The 21,340-nt window shown below is 58.2% G+C and overlaps 1 protein-coding gene and 1 pseudogene across 1 annotated transcript; one reads left to right on the top strand and one right to left on the bottom strand.

The window, feature by feature from the left end:
- The first annotated feature begins 5,974 nt into the window (after positions 1–5,974).
- Positions 5,975–11,727, top strand: LOC120384208 (sulfotransferase 2B1-like). The gene is made up of 6 exons (XM_039502574.1): positions 5,975–6,381; positions 7,559–7,767; positions 8,405–8,531; positions 9,199–9,293; positions 9,817–9,997; positions 10,617–11,727. The coding sequence occupies exons 1-6, from the start codon at positions 6,243–6,245 to the stop codon at positions 10,730–10,732; spliced, it is 867 nt and encodes a 288-aa protein (XP_039358508.1). The 5' UTR covers positions 5,975–6,242; the 3' UTR covers positions 10,733–11,727.
- Positions 11,728–13,345: 1,618 nt separating this feature from the next.
- On the bottom strand, positions 13,346–18,084 carry LOC120384674 (annotated as a pseudogene).
- Positions 18,085–21,340: the final 3,256 nt, after the last annotated feature.

Genomic DNA, 21,340 nt, shown 5'->3' with positions numbered 1-21,340 from the left:
AGCAGCGGCTTCAGGTGCCGTCCTGCAAAGGCCACGTCTACCCTTGGAGCTGGGGAGGTGACACGTGTGCTAGCTCTCGGTGAAGTAGGGCACCAGAAGCGGCACAGGCGGTGTCGAGTGTTAGCACGGGCCAGCTGCCTCGAGTCCATGCCTACGGGGTTCAGGCGGGTTGGTGCTCCTGGTGGCTAGCCCGTGCTGTGCTGCCACAGCTGCTGTCTGTTTAGAATGTCATCATCCATGGTGGTGGTAGGCGTGTAGCTGCTCGGGTGCAGGGCGGAGAGCGAGCCGCATTCCATCTGCTAGGCCTGATTAGCTCAGTCCAAGAGAGGCAAGTCTGAGGACACGGGGGGCTGGGCAGGCGACTGGAAGTGGGAGATGCCTCCACAATCCCTCATTTGCAAGGCATCTAGAAGAGCTGAGTGCAGCCGGGCTGTGTGCGGCCAGGCCAGCCCAGGCGGCTGTCACTTGTCAGAGACTCTCTCCTTCCTGGAGCAGCAGCTGGGGAGGGAAGAAGCCTTTGAAAGAGGAGAATGTTGTGGTGAAACCATGAAAAATCAGCTGGGGCAGGGCCTGCCACTGCTTTCAAGGGTCCCTTTAATTCCACACATTTCAGGCCCAGCTGCCGTTTGCCATGTCAGTCCCAGGACATTAGTGAGACAAGGGAATCACTTTTATTGGACCAACTTCTACTGGTGAGAGAGACCCGCTTCCGAGCTTCACAGAGCTCCTCTTCAGCCCGACCTGGTCAGTCTCCTTCCAGCAGAGACCAAGGCCCTCATGTTCCCTCCGTGACCCCTGTGTCTAGGGGACCTTGGCTAGGGAGAGGGGAAGTTGGAGGGCTTCCCCTTAGAGTAAGTGTGAGACAGAGTCGGTATTCCAGACCGGCCCAGGGCGTAGGCAGGGATTGCCAACCAGCAGAGCCCATGTACTAATGGCCGCACTGTCTGGGCTCCCTTGCTAATGATCGAAAGCCCCCCGGGGTTTGCACAGACTTGGCAGGTTCGTTTGCTTTCAGGTTACACAGAGAGCATTCCCTTCTGGGCCTGGTGCCACGTTCCCTTCAGGTCATACCCCTGCTGGGGTATCTAGCAGGGCGCATACGCCCATCCTCAGCTGATGGCACCTTTCCTGATCTCCAAGCTGGATTGTCGGCTGTGTCAGCTGGTGGGGAGTGTGTGGAAGACACGGGTCTAAAGTGCAGCGTGTTTCTAGAGGAGATGCCAAAGTGATGAGCGCAGTGCAAATAATCAGACAGCGAGATGCACAGGCGTCAGCGAGAAAACGAAAGCTGCCCTTTCTGCTCTGGATTTTCTCCTCTGCGGAGGCCGCTCCCAGCTGGAGAACTTGCCACATGGTCACAACAGCAACCCGCTGAATCCGAATTAAAATGGTGTGGCAGAGAAGGGGTTAGCCACAGACAATAGCAGGGAAGTGGAGGAGCACCAGGGAGAAAAGTATCTGTGGCTGGGGCCTGAGAGGGGAGACTCTGGCATAGCTTTGCACAAAGCTCTGACTTTGCTGCCTTGGGCGCTGCTCGGCCTGGCATGCCCTGCAAGGCCCTGCCTGCCATGCCACTGAGCCCGGGAATGTGGGGCCCCAGGGTTTGAATCCCAGAGTCAATCAATGTTTTAAACAGCTAGCGCTCGCTGTGTGGCCCTAGATCTGTGGCCGACGCTCCATCCAGGGGCGGCTCTAGGAATTTTGCCGCCCCAAGCACGGCAGCCAGGCTGCCTTCCGCCGCTTGCCTGCAGACGGTCCGCGTGCCTGCGGGAGGTCCGCCGAAGCCGTGGGACCAGCGGACCCTCCGCAGGCATGCCGCCGAAGGCAGCCTGCCTGCCGCCCTCGCGGCGCCAGCAGAGCACCCCCCGCGGCTTGCCGCCCCAAGCACGCGCTTGGCGTGCTGGGGCCTGGAGCCGCCCCTGGCTCCATCCACTTGCTCTTTGGGCAAGGCCAGTGCTGTGCGGGATGTGTGAGGGGGCACATGGGCACTCGTTTCTTACCAGCCACTTCTGCTTTCTAGCCTGGCACTGGGAAGTGTCTGATACAAAGAAGTGTTCCAGCCGCTTGTCCCAGTTCTGTGCTTCCCCTCCATGGCCCAGGCTTCCGGCTCCCCTGGCCAACACCTCTCTGGGGTGGAGACCTGTGCCTCCCTTGGGAGCTGGGTATTTCCAGGCCGCCAGCTCCCTGCCTTTCCTGTGCTCTTCCCAGCACAGACAGGCTGTCCTAGGACACCTGCTAGCTTTCTCTTCAGAGCCGCCTCACATTGCTACAGGTACATGGTACTGCCTGGCACCGCCTGCCTGGCTTTGTTCTTCAGGTATAAAACGTTACAGAGAAAACATATTCAAACCAGCAAGAGACCCATGTGTCACGGAGTGTGGGGGAGTCAGGGCCCTGCACCCCCGGCTTCCTGCAATTCACCATGACTCTCAGCCAGCCAGTGACACAGAGGTTTATTTAGATGACAGGAACACGGTCCAAAACAGGTTTTGCCGGTACAGACAACAGGACCCCCTCAGTTAGGTCCATCTTGGGCGGAGTCGGGGCAGGGAGGCCAGAGCCCATCTGGGTTCCCATCCATTTTCCCAACCAGCTCCAAACTGAAACTCCCTCCAGCCGGCTCACTCAGCCTCTCCTCTGGCTCCTCCTCCAGCCTTCGTCCAGTTTCCCGGGCAGAGGTGTTACCTGGCCTCCAACCCCGTCCTGATTCTCATGTTACGTGCTCACGTATCCTCCCTCAAGGAAAGTCTCCCATCCCCAATGCAGACAGTCCCAGCAAAACTCCCCTGCAACCTTCCCAGGCCAACACTCCCCACTCAGCATTCACAGAACACATTAAGAACATTCTCACTTCGTCACACCATGCTAATAACCCTCCCAGGGATCACCCTGACTCTGCCATGGGCTCATCTGCCAGGAGACGTCCTCAATGTGCCTCCCACAGACTTTCCTTGTGGTTACAAGTTCATCACAGCATCGGCTGAGAACTAGCACCCAGTTGTATGGGGCCCCATCGGCCCAATCCTGCCAACCCTACCCTAAGGATTGGGACCCTCGCTGGACATGGGGTCCTGGCTGTTTGCTAGGTCAGAACTGAAAGCCCCGAGCCTGTTTAAAACCAGGCTATTTATCCCCAAACCCTTCCTTTGAGTGTTGGTCCCTGGAGGATCCAGTCTGAGCAGCACATGCGCATCTCCCCAGGGGCGGCTGCAAAGAGCTGCTAAAGGAGGCATTAAGTTAGCCCCCACTCCTCCTAGAGCAGGTCCTTGCAATGCTGCAATGGCACACACAACTGCATGGCTAATCCAATGGACCCCAAAGGCCTTAACCCCAATTCAATAAGGTTTAACTTAATCCAATAACATTTATCTTAATCCCATTAGGCTTTGTTCAGGCTATTGCTGGCCTGTCACCATTTGCCCCCACCAACGGGAGCCCCAGCTAGCAGCTAGAGCCGGGAGCGGTGGGCTCCAAGCACTGATTGAATCCAATGGGGCTCCCAGCACTGATTGAATCCAACCGGCAGGGACACCAGGGCTGGGTCTGTGTGTGGGGGGGCAGGGGGCGGGGAGGTTGCCAAGTGGTCTGGCCAACGCCCGTTCTGGAGCTGCAGGGCGGGTGTGGAGATTCGCTGGGTTAAAGTCAGTGCAGGGTTTGCCAGCTGGCTGGGGCTGGAGGGCAGTTGGATGGCGAGGCTTTGGTCTGTGCCACACACGGTGCAGCTACCTGTGTGTTCCCGCGAAGGGCCCCAGCACCGTGCTCGATGGAAATCCATTTCTCCGGGCTGGCGCTTGGCGCTCTGCGAGCGAGGCCAGGGCAGACGCAGTGGGGCCTGCTGTGGTGTGTGGAGATGCCACCAGCACGCAGGATGTCAATTTACCACCCTCCGCACAGGAGCGTCTTTAGGTACTTGGCTCCCTCCTGGGTGCAAAGCCGTAGGCAGCTGTGTGCTCCTGCCAGGCTCTCAGTGCTCGGCCAGCACTTTCCCGTGCTGGTCCCAGACAGGGGCTGCCATCCCACTGGCTTGATTCTAGACCCTTTCCATCCTGCCCGACTCCCTCTCTAGCCACGGGCTCTCGCTCCCGGCACCCAGTCTCAGCGTGGCCAGTGGCTGCTGCAGCTGCCACTCCTCAGCACCCTCCAGGCTGGCAGACCCATCGGGCTGTTCGGGAGAGTCCCGGCCCTCGCCCCAGGGCACCACTGGCCAATGAGCAGAGCAGCGCGGGGTGGGAGGTTGCTGAGGGCAGCGTGGCAGTCACTGGTGCCCCGTTCAGGAGGGAGCCGAAGGTCCGTTGCTTTGGGTGGTGTCAGCAGCTCTCAGATCTTTGAGGTGGCACCACTGTCTCCTGGCCTGGTGCCCCAAGAGCATCTCAAGTGCACAGGCTGTGACCTTGGGGCCATCATAAATCGCTGTTATCGCTGCTGTAAATGGTAAACAGTGTTCCCAGCAGTGGGGGGGTGAGGGAGCCACCTTCGACAGGGCCTATGGCACAAATGGCAGCCTGACTTGCAAAGGGGACCAGCTGGGGCCCGGCTAATGGGCCAGTGAGGGGGCTGTTGTGGGGGGTGCGGTTTGGGGCAGTGGTTGGCTGCTGGGGGAACGTGATGCGGCAGTATCGGGCCTGGCCTGTGTGGCTTGCAGAGCCGAGCCAGGGCAGGGATGATGGCTGGGGGAAGCCAGGGCTGACACGTCACTTCGTTCCCCACCCTGGTCTGGGCTGGGATTTGCTGAAGGCCCCAAGTGCTTCCCAGGCTGTGCTGTGGACAGCATGTTTCCCACACTGCTCCACGTTCCCTTCCCTGGGGATGGGCGCTGACCCTGGGAGACAAGCGCACCCAACCCTCGCCCTGCCCAGGCTGGGCTCAGGCCTCCGGAGCAGGCGCACTGGGTCTGCTCAGACCTGGAACCACCCTTGGCTTTGGGGGCGGACGGTGCCTGGTCTGCTGGCAGTTTGTGAAATTAAACCAGACACGTACCTTGAATGCTAACAGTGGTGAATGTGATCCCTCAGCCAGTGCCATGGGGGTGGGCTCCAGGCCTCCGGCACCTCCCCCACCGCTCTGGGGAGTGGGCTCCGGCACCTCCCCCACCGCTCTGGGGAGTGGGCTCCGGCACCTCCCCCACCGCTCTGGGGAGTGGGCTCTGGCACTATAAGCCTCTGTGTGTAAATCACCAGCCAGGAGAGAGACATCAGTGTAAAGTGCTGACCTCCAGCAGACGGTGTTATGTCCTGCCTCCCAAGGGAGGCCATGGACACCAGAAGAACTATTGTGGAACTTCAAAGAGGACAAAAGACTTTGCTGATTGCTCTTCCCCCACACCCCCCATGAAGCTGTCTTGCAAGTGAATTCCTCCCAACAGCGGAGTTTGCAACTCCAAGCAGGGGTGAGAGGGGATGGGAAGAAGGATCTGTGTCTTTATGCTGCCTGCACTGTGAGAGGCAAAGATCACCAAGCGTAAGGGAAGCTGCCCAGTGGTTGGCCGGGGTTAGCCCTGGAGAACATACCGAGCTTGCTGAGCATCCACGCGTCTGTTACCTTCTGAAATTTACAACTGGAACTCATTTGTGTGTGTGTGTTGCTGCTTTGGCCTTGTCAATACCTGTCTTGTTTCCTTGTCCTACATAATAAATCTTGAGAGGGGTTATTCTAGGACTGGCTACAAGCGTTGCCTCTCGCCGAGCTGGGGTTATTGAGGACGGGAGAGCGTCTCTCACTGACACAGCTCCTGCCTCTCGCCGAGCTGGGGTTATTGAGGACGGGAGAGCGTCTCTCACTGACACAGCTCCTGCCTCTCGCCGAGCTGGGGTTATTGAGGACGGGAGAGCGTCTCTCACTGACACAGCTCCTGCCTCTCGCCGGGCTGGGGTTATTGAGGACGGGAGAGCGTCTCTCACTGACACAGCTCCTGCCTCTCGCCGAGCTGGGGTTATTGAGGACGGGAGAGCGTCTCTCACTGACACAGCTCCTGCCTCTCGCCGAGCTGGGGTTATTGAGGACAGGAGAGCGTCTCCCATCGGCATAGAGCAGCTTCACTAGAAGCGCTGCAGCGGCGCGGTGCAAGTTTCTAGTGTGGACAAGCCCTGAGTCAAAGCAGAACAGCCAGAGACACTCTGCTCCTGCCCCACCCCCACCCCCGGTAAGAGGAGGGGGAAACCAGAAAGGGAGGGTTCCTCTTTCTCTGGCAGCTATTTAAGCTGCTGGCATCTGGGAGCACTCAGACTCGTCCGCCCACAATCACCATGGACAGGATGGAGGTGACGGAGACCTTCGCTGGCATCTCCTTGCCTGGCCACTTGCACACGGAGGAGTCCCTGCGCTTTGCCAGCAGTTTCCAGTTCCGAGACACGGATGTCGTCATTGTCACCTACCCCAAGTCTGGTAAGAGCCGGAGTCTCGCTGACCCGCTGCCTGCGGCGAGGAGCAGGGCCCCCTGCTCCCCGGCCCAGCAGGGGCCGGCGCTAGGAGGCTGGCTGAGCGGCACTGGCCCCCAGACGGGCAGGGCAGGGACTGGATCGCCGTCCGTGTCATCCTGTCATTAGCATTGAACTGGCCCCCGGACAGTGCGGCACTGGGGGGCTGCGGAGAGGGTTTGCTCAGGCTGGCCCCTGGCCCCGCTGGTCAACGTGGCAGAGCCTCCGGGAAGAGGCCTCTGACTGCAGCTGCATGTTCCCTCTGGCCCCCAGCCCGACGCCTGGCTTGGAAACGAGCTCTCTGTGGCCAGCTGGGTGGGCTGCAGGCTCTGCTCCCCACAGGTTTATCAGCATCTGGCAGAGCCAGGAGCTGTCAGGGAGCGCCCAGGTAACAGGACCCCTGCTACTGGCTGCACTGCCCTCCTGCATGTGAGCAGCAGGGCTGGCAAAATTCCCCTCACCCCCGCCTGGCCCCAGGGAGGCCCCCCAGCCCCAGCTCAGCTGCATTCCCATCCTAACAGCCCGCAGTGCCAGCTGTGTCCAGCCCAGTGCAAACGCCTCAGGCCCGGGGGCCCATTGCAGGGGGAGGGTGTCTACCACCCCCCTGCAAGGCTGGGAGGTCCACAGCAATGAGGAGCTTGGGCCCCCCCACCCCGGCTCTGTGCAGGGGGGCCCCCAGCAAGCACTGGGGGTGGGGTGGGCTCCAGACTGTTGCAATGACTCCCCAATCAGAGCCAAGTGCAGACGTCCCGCTCCAGCAAAGGTCCTCCCCAGCACTACGCTGATGCCAGCCCCCTGCTTCTGACTAAACACTCAGGGCTCTGGGCCGAGGCCCGGCAGATGTCAATAATCCCAGTTGTGTTATGACTGCGCCGTGTCTGCCCCTTGGCGCGCTCCACTTCTTCGGAATTCTCTGTTGTGTAAGAGGCTCTGGGAGCACGCAGCCCCTCCTCGTCCTCCCCCGCTCTGGAGGGGGAATGCAGCAGGGGCTGGGGGCTGCTAGGAGGAATATGCTGGGAATGTCGGTGCTGGGGGGCGGGCGGGCTCCAGGCAGGCCCACTGCCAGAGGTTATCACTCCTGCTCTGTCTCTGGGGCAGAGGAGGAGCCCCGGGGAAGCTCACAGCCCCCTGCCTTTCTTCTCTAGGCACCACCTGGATGCAGGAGATCCTGACCCTGATCCACAGCAAGGGGGACCTGGAGCCAGCCAAGACCATCCCGAACTGGGCCAGAGCCCCCTGGCTGGAGCACACGTACTTCAAGGACATGCTGCAAGAGACCAGCGGGCCCCGCCTCATCACCACGCACCTCCCCTGCCAGGTCCTGGCCCCCGCGCTGAGGAAATCCAGGGCCAAAGTGAGTGTTCGGGATACAAGCTCTTCACCCAGCTCTGCTGGGGCTTGTATCTCCAGCGTGGGGTGAGGACAGGGCCGAGTGCTCTGCCCATGCACCCAGCGCCTGCCCCGCAGTGGGGCTAGACGGAGACGGCGCGAATGGCTGCCAGAGCTTGCCTGGACCCCCCATGGCTGCTTTCCCTCAGTTCGGTCTGAGCCCCAAGGGGATTGCACTAGATTAGCTTGGTCTGCCCTGGCTGAGTGAGCTGTGTGGCTGACAGGGGCTTCCCCCAAGCCAGGGGCTTGCCCTGGGGCTTTCTGTGCACTCAGGTAATTTACAAATGAGGAAGCACCCTACTGCCATGCGTAGGGCCCATGGGGTGGTGGACCTGGGGGAGAGGGGGCTGCATGCTGAGCCCCTGGGGTGGTGTAAGGAGCCTCCCTGCTCCAAAGGCTTTGCTGTTGGGTCCCACCACCTTGTTCAGGACACAATCCTGGAGTGTCTTGGGAATGGGGCATGGAAAGGGGGGTGAATCCTGACGGCTCAGAGCAGCTGGAAGGAACCACCCCACTAGGGGCAGGGCGGGGCATGTGGCCATTGCTCCTCCTGTCTGCGTGTCTGTCTGACGCTGATGTCCTTTGTCTGCTCCTGATCCCAGGTGATCTACATGGCCCGGAACCCCAAGGACGTCGCGGTTTCCTTCTATCACTTCCACAAGATGGCCAAGTTCCTGCCAGACCCGGGCTCCTTTGAGGACTTCCTCGTCCGCTTCCTGGATGGCACAGGTGAGTGGGCATCCCCTGCCCTTCTCCATCACCAACCCCAGAGAGCTCCGGGCACTTTGCAAACACGCTCTAGGCTTTGCCGCCTCTCACCAGTGCCACCTCCCGCATTTACAGCTGGGGAAACCGAGTCAGGGGAAGGCGTGACTCACCCAAGCTCTAATGGGGGGTGGGGAGCTGGCTGGGCTTAGAGCGTAGGAGGCCTGGCTCTGTGGCCCCTGCGCTCAGCCCTGCCCAGACCACACAAAGGGAGACTGGGGGGTTGGCTCAGGGGCTCAGGCAATCCGCAGGAGCCTGAGAATTAGCTGCAGCCCAGTCACAGGCAGTGGAGAGCCCAGGACAGCCAGCTTTCTGCTGCCCCAGAGGCAGGCTTCTGTCCCCTGCGCTCAGCCAGGGATGTGGCTGCCCCCCAGGCACACTCCTGGGCCTTTGCCTGAGCCTAGCAGCACCCCAGGAAGTGCTCTGGGGAGGGGCTATGGCGCAGCTGAGCCAGAGGGGATGAGGGCCAGATCCAGGCTGTCAGAACCAAGGGTACTCTCAGCGTGGGGTTGGAGGAGGGCCCCATGGGGCCCAATGCTGGCTCTGGGGTGTGTGAGCAGGCGCTTTCCCAGGGCCATTTGCACCACGGCCAGCGTTGCCTCTCAATCCTGACCCTCTCTGCTCCCTGCAGTGCAGTACGGCTCCTGGTTCGAGCACATCAAAGGCTGGCTCAGCCAGCGGGCCCAGCTGGATCTCTTCTACATCACCTACGAGGACCTGCACCAGGTGCGTTAGCCACGGGCACGCTGGGTCACAGCCACTGGCGGCTGCGGGGTGGCAGCCGAATGGCCCGGCGGAAGGAGCGGCTCCCTCGGGGTGTGCTTTGGGGCTGAGCTCTGTCTGGGCTCCGGGAGGCCACGGGTGGCCTTGGCATGTGGGACAGCAACTGCCGCCAACTCCCACGTGGCTCCACATCTGCTGCAGGTCCCACAAGGCCCAGCAGCCTCTGCTTCGCCCTGACATGGCCTGTGGCATCCCAGCCGTACAGGAATCCCCGGCTGGTCAGGGGTGCTGCCCCCTCTCCCGGCAATGGGCGTGTGCCCAGCACAGCACCGGGCAGATGGGGCACCTGGGGGGCAAAGGCAACGGCACATGAACCTCCCCTGCCTGTGACCTGGCCCCACTCACACGACACCTCCTGGCTGAGCCGGAGCCCCCAGAGCAGGGGTCCAGCCCCCCAGTCGCTGGCTGCTCACCCGACCTGCCCTGGGGGTGCCCCTCACTAACTGCTGGTCGCTGCGGCTCGCAGGAGCTGGGGCGCTCGGTCGAGCGGCTCGCTGATTGGCTGGGCTGCCCGCTGCAGCCGGAGGAGAGCAGAACAATCCAGCAGCACTGCAGCTTCTCCTCCATGCGCGAGAATGCGATGGTGAACTACACGCTCATCCCCTGCGAGATCATGGACCACAGCCGGGGCAGGTTCATGCGGAAAGGTACGGGGGGGGGGGGGTGCGTTTCCCACGGGGGAGTGACGGCAGCAAAAGGCCTTGGCTCATCCCCTGGCCTCTCTGCCTCCGCCCCTGCATGCTACCCCGGGTGCTCTGCTGACCGTTGGAGCCTCCCACCCCTGCGGCAGGATGGAACCAGCTCGCTGCCCTGTGGCTGCCCCGGATGGGAGCCAAAGACGGGCGTGAGACGCCCCCGCGGGCAGACGGGCTGAGTCAGAAGGCGCCAGGCAAGCCCTGCTCGCTTGTGTGCCCACAACCCTTGCTGCCACGGCAACGGGTAGGGGCTGATGTAACCTAGGCTTGGCTGCAGGAACCTGGTAACTCCTCCCGCCGGGGCCTGCTAGCAAACCGCCCAAGCACGGCCGGCAGCAGCCCGGCTGGGGTGGGGAGGGACAGGATGCCGTGCTCCCGGAGGCAGGTGTCCTGCACTCCGAGCCGATCCCCAGTGCGGTGCTGAGGAGCAGAGTGAATCCCAGAGCTGCGTGTCCTCTAGACAGGCTTTTGGCGCCCATCACCATGGTATCTGGGCCCTGCTAGGGAAAGGCTGGCAAGCCTGGCTCTGGCCCAGTACTAGCTTCACTCTGCATCTTCTCCTCCGTTTCAGGGACAGTGGGAGACTGGAGAGACCACTTCACCCCGCTGCAGAACATGCGCTTCCACAAGATATACCAGGAGGAGATGCAGGACTCCAGTCTGCGCTTCCGCTGGCTCATGGACTGATGGGGGGGCTGCGCTGGCGAGGGGTGTGGCTAAGCAGGCAGGGCAGGGGCTGTGTCCACGCTTGGGACTCGGGCAACAAAACTCTAAGCTACGTACTTTGTTGGGCAACATGTGCTGGGCCCCCCACCAGCCAGCCCCAGCCAGTGGAGAAGGCAGTGCCAGTCACAGCCCTAGGGAGGCGATCAAGGCCCCTGGCTTCTCCTGGAGGCACCGGGCGGGCACAGAAGATTGGCTGGAACATCATCGGGGGGATGCACTGGTCACAGCCGGGGTCACAAGCCCCCGCCCTGCTGAATGTTACCCCGCACACAGCTACAAGCACCATTCCCCAGCCGTGAGCGCCCGCCGGGCTGCCCATCTCTGCCCCAAGCTAGGCTGTGCCACTCCCCCAGAGGGGAGCCAGGGCAGCAGCCTTGCTGGAGGCCCTGATGGGGGACGTTGACTCTGCCCAGTCACTCCCTCCCTCCCTCCTCAGACTTTGCAAAACACCCACTGTGACCAAAAAAGGAAGCACAGGCCCCAGGGTCTGGGGAGGGACACAGCTTTGGCAGCCAGGCTGCAATTCCTGTGAATGAATCACAAGGTTCTCTTGTCTTCAAGCCAAGATAAGCTTCAGAATAACAGGTGACTCTTGCCAGAGTGTTTCAGGATAAGCTGTATTTATATATAGGAAGGCAGCAGATTTCCCCGCAGGCTGGCAGGCCTTGGCAGGCCTTGGCCCAGTGCAAACCAGCCTGCAGGCCCTGCCTAGCCAGCAGGTTTAAGTAGAGTGACCGGATGTCCCAATTTTATAGGGACAGTCCTGATTTTTAGGTCTTTTCCTTATACAGGCTCCTATTACCCCCACCCCCATTTTTCACACTTGCTGTCGGGTCACCCTAGGTTTAAGACTTGTCTAACACATGGTTGTATATATGGTGACAGTGCTGAGCACACCCAGGGGGTGAGGGTGTCACTAGCACCATCAGGGCCGGGGCTGGCTTTTGTATTGGAGACTTAAGTATCATTATTGAATGGTTTTGTTTATGGGAAGTGTCTTGTGAATTCTTTGGAGAACCATCAAACTGTCCAAACAGGTATGCCAGCGTCTCCCACTGGGTCATGGTTGGGAGAGACATGACACAGCGTTCGCATGGGCCAGCAGGCCCTGCTCAGCACCCACAGCCTTACACCCCCCCCCCCAATACCCAGAACCCCCCTGACAAGCCCAACTCCCCCTGCACCTGGACCACCCGCACCTGGAGCCCCACCTGACTGAGCCCCTCTCCTACAGCATCTGGACCCCCACACCAAGACTCCCTGACAAGCTCTATCTCCCCCCACACCCAGACCCCCACCACTGAGCCCAAACCACCTTCACCTGGACCCCCTGCAGAGACCCATTACCATTGCACAAGAGGGTGCCCCCCCCAAGCCCCTGTGCACCCAGATCCCCCACTGAGCCACCTGCCCAGTCCAGATTGCCCCACACAGAACCCTCTCAACCCACACCTGGATCCTGCCTTGCTGAGCCTGCCTGCCCGCACCTGGTATGGAGGGGCAGGGCCCTGGGGGTGTTTCTGGGGCAGGCCCAGTCCTTGTGCTGTGCCAGGGTTGGGTGCAGCCTCATCCCTCAGTCTGTGTCCTGGGGGTGGGGGAGCTGCACAGTGATCTCCCACCTCTGTGCAGCCAGTGCTCCCCACTGCCAGGCTGGAGCCTCCACATTTATTTGACAAATAAACTGTGCAGAATTTTAAAAATTCTGCACATAATATTTTTTTAAGCGCAGAATGCCCTCAGGAGTAACAGACCTCAGTGCCGCCAAGCTGCCCTATCAACCCTATAGCCACAAGGTAGAGGAAGTTGATGGCTATGCAAACTAGCTGATTAAATGCTCTACATAAAATGTCCCATGAAGCTGCACAGAACTTGGCTGCTGCCTTGCCTTCTCTGTGAAGACAGCTGGTCCTTTAAAAATAAGAATGAGGCCTTGAGGCATGTGCACAGGGTGGCCAGGTTGACGTTACTAGAACTTCAGTTCTCATGCTAGAGAGAGTTTGGAACTCACTCAGTTCCAGGAGCGTCAGGGCTGTTTTACCTGCCCAGGAACTCAAAGTGTCAAGGATGTTTTAGGGACCAGATTTTTAAGAGCAAGACAGGTACCCAACTGCATATGCATTTTGTGCACCTAATTTGTGTAGGAAAATACCCGTATTTGCTCATGCAAGCTTGAAAGCAGGAGCAGAACTGTCTCCATCCTATTCCAGACCATGGAGGTCTCCCCCAGCCCCCCAAATAACTTTTCGTTTATTGTAATTCCAGCCAAGTGTACTCTAGATCCAGCAGTGCTATTGTCCTTTACATTACACTGCAAGCTCCTCTGGTGCTTTTCTCTCCGGTCCTACTTCATCAGAGTCCTGAGAACTCCACAACCCCTGCCAAAAACTGGTGCTCGCCAGAACATGCCTCCCCTATTCCAGACCCCCTTGGCTTGTCAGATTTGCTGCTTTTGCAGTCCACAGCCAGCCAAGGAAACACACTCAGCCAGAGGTTAAATAACTAAATATTTATTTTTTATTTACAGTCCTTTTAATTAAATCTTTTTTTCCCCAGAAATAACACATTTAAGGGGCGGCGGGGGGGGGGGGGGAGGAAATCTACTTACATACAGCTCCAAATCCAAGAGATAAAAATATACCTAGACAGTAATAAAAAATAGTGTGCATGTAAAGAGGGTTTGGTGCAAACAGGACAGAAGAGACTCCACAGTACAGCTTTTTCCAAATCCCCTACAATATACACTTGACCAAGTCAGTTACAAATACTATTTCCATTTGATGCAGTTTCCACTGGTCCCTGATGTATAAATCACTGGGAAATGGCAGAACCTGCCCTGAACAAGCAGCAGGAACACTGGGGAGGGAGAACAGATAAAATGGCTATTTACAATTCAACATTAAGAGAAAAATTCTCTAATTCAAGTGACAATGGAGAGCAGAGGCCATTTTGCTCTAACCCAGCATTACTGCACTACTGCTTTCCTTGTGACATCACACATTTGCTTTAAGACTTAATATTTGTTGACAATGGGAAAGCCCAGCCTTTCCCTGAATGGGGAGGTTTCAGGGGCTGGAAGAATTCACCTTGGAAAAGAGCAAAGAAACTGCCCAGGGCCTTAACCGCAGCTGCACTTCCCAGATTGCTACACACTCGGTTTGCTCACTTCATCTTTCTGGGTTTGTTCATTTAATCCTCTGGTCTGGCTAGAAGTGAGAGGGGAGAATGGAGGAAGAGCTCCATCTCCTGACCTTACTCCATTACCATCCCAAGTCACTAAAAGTCTGGTTAACCAATTACAAAATGTCAATTTCCTCACCAGTTTCTGGTGAGTGGGCCAGCAAAGCGCAAGGGTGGGAGCTTCAGGAGGGGATACTTCAATTAGGATGGGACATTCAGCCTAGCAACCCCCCCAGCCATACAGGGGAGGAGTGAGGCTACCCATCAGCCTGCTGCTCCTTCCTTTGCACCAGGACACAGCTTAGGAGAGCACCCAAAGTCAGTGCTGTCAGCAAGGGGCTCCCTAAAGTTCCACCCCTGTGACCTGGAGTCCTTTGTCCAGATTGATCAAACACACGGACAATGAGAATTTATCCAATTTAACTAAAACCTACTCTAAAAACCCCCAACATCCAGATGGCAGAGGTAAAAAGGTGTTAAAACCAGACAGACTGTGTCATGCCAGAAGCTGCGGTTCTCTTTTAAAAGTATCCCCCCAAAGTGAGTTTGTGTCCTTCTATGTCCAGGGTCCCCGTGAAGTGAGAGGGGAGGGGAAGGGAAGGAGGATCACCCAGCTGGGATGGCAAATGGAGCAGGAGGCAGAATCTGAGCCTGGGGAATGGAGGTAGGCAAGTCTGCAGCCAGAGCAGCAGTGCAGCAGGCCCTTGGGCACATTTCAGAAGTGATCACATGGCGGGCGCAATAGCCATGGGGCAGGAACCGCAATGCCTGCTCGACAGTCCCTTTTGCAGTCGATCTCACACCTTCCCCTCAGCCCTTAAGCTTCACCCAGCCCTCTCCTGCACACCTGGCACTAGCCATTACTGCCAACCCCTCAGGTACTCTGGAGTGACCTGGCTTGTTGGGGAGAGAACCACGTCCCCTTTGGCTCAGAGGGAGACTTGTCACACTGCACTGATGGAGAGGCAGCTGTCTGTGATCTACAGAATCCCAGACCGGGGCTGTAGGGCGCAGGGACTTTATACCTTCTCTGCCCCTGGCTGGGATGGGCCAGGGCACTTCGCTCCGAGTGGATGTCCTGTTTCGTTCACAGCAGAAGCTCACGTCCATGCTGTGACCAGTTCCCCACACAAAACCCCTTCCCAGGAAGGGCTCCTTAACCCAAACACTCTTTGTATATTTCTCCACTGACACCATTTGGTGAAGCTCACGGAAAGATGCTTGGCCTCCTCTGGTGACTTGACAATTTCCTTCCCCACAGCCAGAGCAGCCCCAGCCCAGGAGGAGACAGCAGCTCCTTCTGCCGCACAAGCATCCAGGCTCTCGACAAAGCCAGGCGTTCGCACGTCTTGCAGGCCACAAAGAGCCTGATGCACCGTATAGAACCCAGCACAACAACGGCCTTTCATAGGCACTGCAGCTGACGCAGAAGGTGTCAAAGTAGCTTATAGGCTAGTTTGTGCTTCTCTGGGCAGTAAGGTGCTGGTGGAAGACCCGCTGCAGGAGCGGTCTGGGAGGAGAGCAGGCTGGCTGCTGCGCCTCTCCACTGCTGCACTGATGGTGACCATCCTGTGCACGTCCTGCTCCCACTTGACTCGGCTGCAGGGCCCACAGAGCTTGTGCCCGATCTTCTGGAACTTGTGCCTGAAGTTCCTGTTGGTCCAGAAGTAGACAAAGCAGTTGAGGAAGCCACTGCCGCTAGGCAGCCAGAGGGCCACGAACTCCAGCCACTCGTGGACTCTGTCCTTCGTGATTGCTGCAAGAAGGAGAGCACCAGGTGAGCGTTCCCCACATTACAGGGCTCGTCATGCCCAGGGGTGAGACCCTATGGTCCTTCCCCACCCATTGCGGGCAGCCTCAGCACCACACCAGCCCGGGCTCACTAGCGTGATGCCCCCATTCTAGGCCCTCACTTGCCCCAGCTGAGTCCATGACTCACCTGTAACATGGGCAGAGGTAAAGGGAAACCAAGTCTCCCAATTGCTGCACCGAGCTACTACAGGACGGGGGAACGGTCACGAGAAGGAATCCCTGGCCCTAGTACTAGGGGGCAATAGCTAGGTATTTACTGGCCCCCTTTTGCTGCAGCAGCGTCCCCATCCCCAAAAGCAATGCAAAGGATCCCCCACCCCTCACCTCTCCCAGGCAAGCACTCAAAGCCAGGCCACTTCAAGTGGGGCTCCCAACCACCCCTTGGTTTGGGGTCTCTCCTCTCCCCCAGGCCAGGGCAAGTGCACCTAATAATGATATCAGCACATGGTGTTGAGGTGCCTGTCCCCAGCAGGGGCTGATCCCAGTATTGCCAGACCCCCAAAGACATGAGGTTGGCTTAAAAAGCTCAGCGATCATAAAAGCGCAGGCAGTTTTTGTTTGCACTCCCCTGATAGCCAACACACGCACACCCCTACACACCCGAGGGAGCTCCACGTAACCTCTTCCATCCTCATTGTGTAAGGGTCCCATTCCCTGCTCGCCAAGGGAGCCCAGCACCAACCCTGGGCACAAGCTTGTAAGAGGGTGGTACCCACCGCAGCTCATCCCGTTTCCATTACCTATCCCCCATGTCTCCCCACCCACCATCTCCCTTCCCCTCCCCTGCCCCCTTCTCCATCCCATCCCCTTGCTCCCCACCCCACTTCCTCTCTCCCCAGCCCCTTCTCCTCCCCTGCCCCCTTCCCCATCCCATCCCCTTGTTCCCCCACCCCTCCCCACTGCCCCCTTCCTCTCCCCCCAGCCCCTTCTCCTCCCCTGCCCCTTCCCCATCCCATCCCCTTGTTCCCCACCCCTCCCCACTGCCCCCTTCCTCTCTCCCCCAGCCCCTTCTCCTCCCCCTGCCCCATCCCATCCCCTTGCTCCCCCACCCCCTCCCCACTGCCCCCTTCCTCTCTCCCAGCTCCTTCTCCTCCCCACTGCCCCCTTCCCCATCCCATCCCCTTGTTCCCCCTCCCCTCCCCACTGCCCCTTCCTCTCTCCCCAGCCCCTTCTCCTTCCCCTGCCCTCTTCCCCATCCCATCCCCTTGTTCCCCTCCCACTGCCCCTTCCTCTCTCCCCAGCCCCTACCACACTTCCCCATCCCCTCCCCTGCTGCCCCCTTCCTCTCTCTCTCAGCCCCACCCCACCACTACCCCTTCCTCCCACCGCCCTCTTCCCCATCCCCGGCCCCACGCTACTGCCCCCTTCCCCATCTTCCCCGCCCCCCGCCGACTCACCGTTGTACAGGATGGTGGCTATGCAGGGCGCCCAGCACACGTAGAAGGCGACGACGACGGGCACTAGGACCCGGGAGGCGGCGTCCAGCTGCAGCAGGCGGAGCCGCCTCAGCCCCGCCCCTTTGCCGGGCGGCCCCGCCCCGTCGCCGCGCCGGCGCTGGGCGCGCGCCGCCTGCCAGAGGCGCAGGTTGGCGAAGGGGACGGTGGCCGCGGCGGGACAGAAGATGGCGGCGGCCAGCAGGCCGGCGTAGGCGGCGTTGGAGGCGTAGTCCGGCTCGCAGAGCAGCGCGGCGGCCGAGAAGCGCACGCGCAGGACGGCGGCGCGGCCGGGCAGGGCGACGGGCAGCAGCAGCAGGGCGGGGCCCAGCCAGGCGGCCGCCAGCAGCAGCGCGAGGCGGCGCCGGCCCAGCAGGCGCGCGTGGCGGAGCGGGAAGAAGACGGCGACGTAGCGCTCGAGCGAGACGCCGGCCAGCGAGTAGAGCGAGGCGCCGAAGACGCTGGAGTTGACGAAGGCCGCGGCCCGGCAGTAGGGCTCGGGCGGGGCGGCGCCGGCGCCAGGCCGCCGTACAGGTTGAGCGGCACCACCAGCAGCGCCAGCGCCGCGTCGGCGGCCGCCAGCGAGAGCAGCGTGAGGCGGCTGCTGCGGCTCCAGCCCGCCACGGCCGAGGCGATCACCGCGATCACCGCCCCGTTGCTCACCATCACCAGCGCCCCCAGCGCGCAGATGATGCCGATCTTCAGCCGCCGGCTGCCGCCGCCGCCGCAGCAGCCCCCGGCCGGGCCCGGCTCCCGCGGGGCACCCCCAGGCCGCGCTTCGCCCGCCGGCCGCGGCGCCCCGCTCCCCCCGCAGCAGCCCCGGGAGCGGGAGGCGGGGACGCTGCCGAGCAGCAGGAGGAGGAGGAGGAGGGGGGGGACGCGGGTTCCCATCCTGAGCATGCTCCCTGCCCGCCCAGGGGCCCAGCGCCCGGGGCCAGGCGTTATATAGCTCGCGGGGTGGGGGGCGGGGGAACTGGGCGCCCGGGGAAAGGGGGCGCTGTCTGCAGCGGCGCCTGGGAGCGGGATCCAAGAGTATCCCAGTGGCATCAGAGAGGGGCTATAGGGCGTCCTCGGAGCAAAACTAAGTCACATGCAACTTCGGACAAGCTTCCTCTAGCGCACCGGGGGCCCAGCCCCCAAACATCTTCTCCAGCTGACAGCTTTGACTGGAAGATTTAAAGGGAAACAGCACAAGGAAGGGAGATTAGTACATAAATTCACATCTTTAGATTAAATACTAAGCAAGGAATTCAACCAGCCCTGTTCAACACTGAGTATGAGTCCTTGGAGTCGTGGCTGTCTGTGACACAGTCACTCCCTGTTGTGCCATTATCCGTAAATAAAGCATATAGCTGAAACTTGTGTTGCCTCTTAAGTGTAAACAGTTTGCCTTTCTGTGGATTTCTCAGCGTCATCCATTTTTGTACAGATGGGGAAACTGAGGCACATATATTTTAAGAATGGGATTGTCAAAAGTGCCAACGTAGTTTATCAGCACAAGTCTCACTGAAAGTCAGCAGGACTAAGCCAATCAGGCACTTTTGAAAATTCCTCTCTATGTCATCTTCCACGGGTCACACATTTAAGTGGCGGAGCTGGGAAGTGAACCCAAAGCCTGACTCCCGTGCTTCCTCGCTGGCCATGTACGCTTACTTTGAACTGATGAAATGAAAGTGTGATGCCCATCAAGCTATTTGCATTCTTGATGCTTTTCTTCAGTTAGACTATCTGATAGAGCAGTCAGAGTTTCCAGGAATTTGACCAGCTGCTACCAAGATGGCGGGTGAATTAAACTGAAGGCAGTGTTGCTTTATTATAAGTGAAGATACTCAGGAACAGAAGAGGCATCAGGAGATGGACTGCTGATTTCTCACATGTCGGATAACAGTAGGGATGAAATCAAGAATTTCTACAGTTTCCTCTCTTTTGGGTCTTTATCCAAGTTGATTTAGTTAGGAAGTAATTGTGAGAGTGGAGTAACTGCTCCTTAGCTCTGCACAAGATCCTTCCCTTTGGTATTTGAGGCAAAAACTTCAGTATCAAAAGCAGCCGAAAGAAAGAATTTATTGGAGAAAAGCTCCCACCGAAGATTTGCCACCACCCTTCACTGGAGCATTGAAGGCAGCTCCAGCTGCTCTGAAGAGATGCCATCCATGGGCTTCCTTACCCTGGTCTAGTAAGGCCCAGTATTCACTGAGCTGGTTCATCATCATCATGCCCCAACGTATCCCCTGTAGGGATGGATGTCTATGCAGAAAAACCCTGTTCATGTTCGTTGGATTGACCAGTCTGCTCAACCAAGAGCCATGCTGGCAATGTGCTTGAAGCCCAAGGGCTATGTCTCTTATCTAAAACAGAACAGATTGTAACCACCCTTGTCTTTTAGGGTACAGAGTTTAGATACGAAAGGTCCCATCGTGCAATATTACTGGGTCTGTATCAGTAAGAAGTCCTTCAGCTGATCTCAATTACAGGCATGGTTCATAGAAAGCTGTTGTCTTATAGCCAAGATCTGGAACAGAATCAACGCTCTGAATTGGATCTTGAAGCAGATAGGTGGCCAGTTCTCCCTACCAGCCCAGGATGATTATGGGCATATGACTAACAGCAAGCAAATGTGTTATGTGTTCTGCACCAGCTGAAGCTTCAGTAACCCCCAGTGCAGAGCACTTTGAGCAGTCTCACATGGCAGAGACAAAGGCATGGATCATTGTCGTGGGGTCTATATTAAAGAAGAAAAATCATAACCTCCTAACCCAGTGCAAAATGCTTGTGTCCATCACCACTACCTCAGCTTCCATAGGCTGTTGGGAGTCCAAAAGAACCAGGAGACTATACAACCCACTGTTAAAAAGAGGCACTCTTGCTTGAGAGAGGGAGATTGCACCCTCTCAGATTCACGTACTGCTTTCCCCTGTCACCTCTGCCTTTTCGGGTTGAATTTCAGAGCATTTGTTGTGTGCAATGTTGTAGTTGTATTGGTCCCAGGTATTAGAAAGAGAGAGATTGGAGAGAGTTTCCTGTCATACAAGTCCCTATCCTGGTAAGGGACTAGGAAGCAGAGAAAATGCATTGTCTGCATCCATGAAAGAAGATGTAGAGCTGAGAGGCAGTACAGTCTAGTGGCTAGGACTTTGGATGGGGTGTCAGGAGGCCTGGGTTCTATTTCAGTGGCTGCAGCAGACCTATTTTGTATGATCTTGGGCAAATAACTTACCCTGTTTCCCTTCCCACCCTTTGTCTAATTAGTTTGTAAGCTCTTTGAGCCAGGAACTGTCTCTTGGTATGTGCTGTGCCCAGAACAGCGGAGTTCTGGTCTTGACTGGGGCCTCTAGGCACTCAAATGCAAATCAACCCTCTGATCCTCTGTGAAGACACTACAATGCAAAGGGGGATGTAAGAACCTAGATGATAGATGGATGGCACTGCAGCCCAGAATTTTACACACTCTCCCCTGATGGACAGTTTTCAAAGGAGTTTTTCCCAGGAAAGGTACTCTAACGCCCCAACAAAGGTTTTCCCTCCTCTCCCCTTCAAACTGCTCACAGGAAGCACTGCTACTTGGGCAGTATCTCCCGGACATGTGACACAACCTGGGTTGTGACACTGCACTGAGAGAGGGCATGGATTTTTGCCCTGAGGATCCTTGGCACTGGGTGGAAGAGAACTGCTGTTTTAAGTCAAGCCGAAGTGTGTTGTAAGCTTGCTCCTATATCCGTTTGTTTTCTAGACAGATGTGCCAGTGCCCATAAAATGCCAGTCATGTTTTGTAACAAACAAAGCTTGGAAAGAGTCCCTGCGTGGTTAATGTTTGGATGCCGAAAGTGGTTGGTTATGTTGGCACAAGGAGTCTGTCAATTATCACCTCTGTGAATTTGCAGTTAGGATTCAGAGGAAATTAAACTCGACCAGATGCAGCCAAGAGAGCACAACACTGGGCGGGTTTCATTCCCAGTGTTCTGGCTGCAGAATTGAAGATGCATTAAATGATATTGAGAGCAAGGGTAGGGTTCCTAAAGATGACTGCCAGGCTGCTAGTGCTGCAGAGGTGGTATGCCGCAGGTGGCAAACATTGAGCCTGGTTAGCTGCTGCTGAGTGGTCAGAAGTTCTGAATATGAACCATCCTGGCCAGAGGATAGCTGGAGT

The sequence above is a fragment of the Mauremys reevesii genome, linkage group 16 (genome assembly GCF_016161935.1).
Source record: "Mauremys reevesii isolate NIE-2019 linkage group 16, ASM1616193v1, whole genome shotgun sequence".
Taxonomy (NCBI): Eukaryota; Metazoa; Chordata; order Testudines; family Geoemydidae; genus Mauremys; species Mauremys reevesii.
The sequence above is the reverse complement of the archived record's forward strand: the minus strand, read 5'-3'. Positions and strand labels throughout refer to the sequence as shown.

Excerpts from the sequence above, each read along its gene's own strand:
- LOC120384208 (XM_039502574.1), top strand. The coding sequence starts at position 6,243 with ATGGACAGGATGGAGGTGACGGAGACCTTCGCTGGCATCTCCTTGCCT. Across the intron at positions 8,532-9,198 it reads CCGCTTCCTGGATGGCACAG|TGCAGTACGGCTCCTGGTTC; the intron begins GTGAGTGGGCAT and ends TGCTCCCTGCAG. Across the intron at positions 9,998-10,616 it reads GGGCAGGTTCATGCGGAAAG|GGACAGTGGGAGACTGGAGA; the intron begins GTACGGGGGGGG and ends CCTCCGTTTCAG.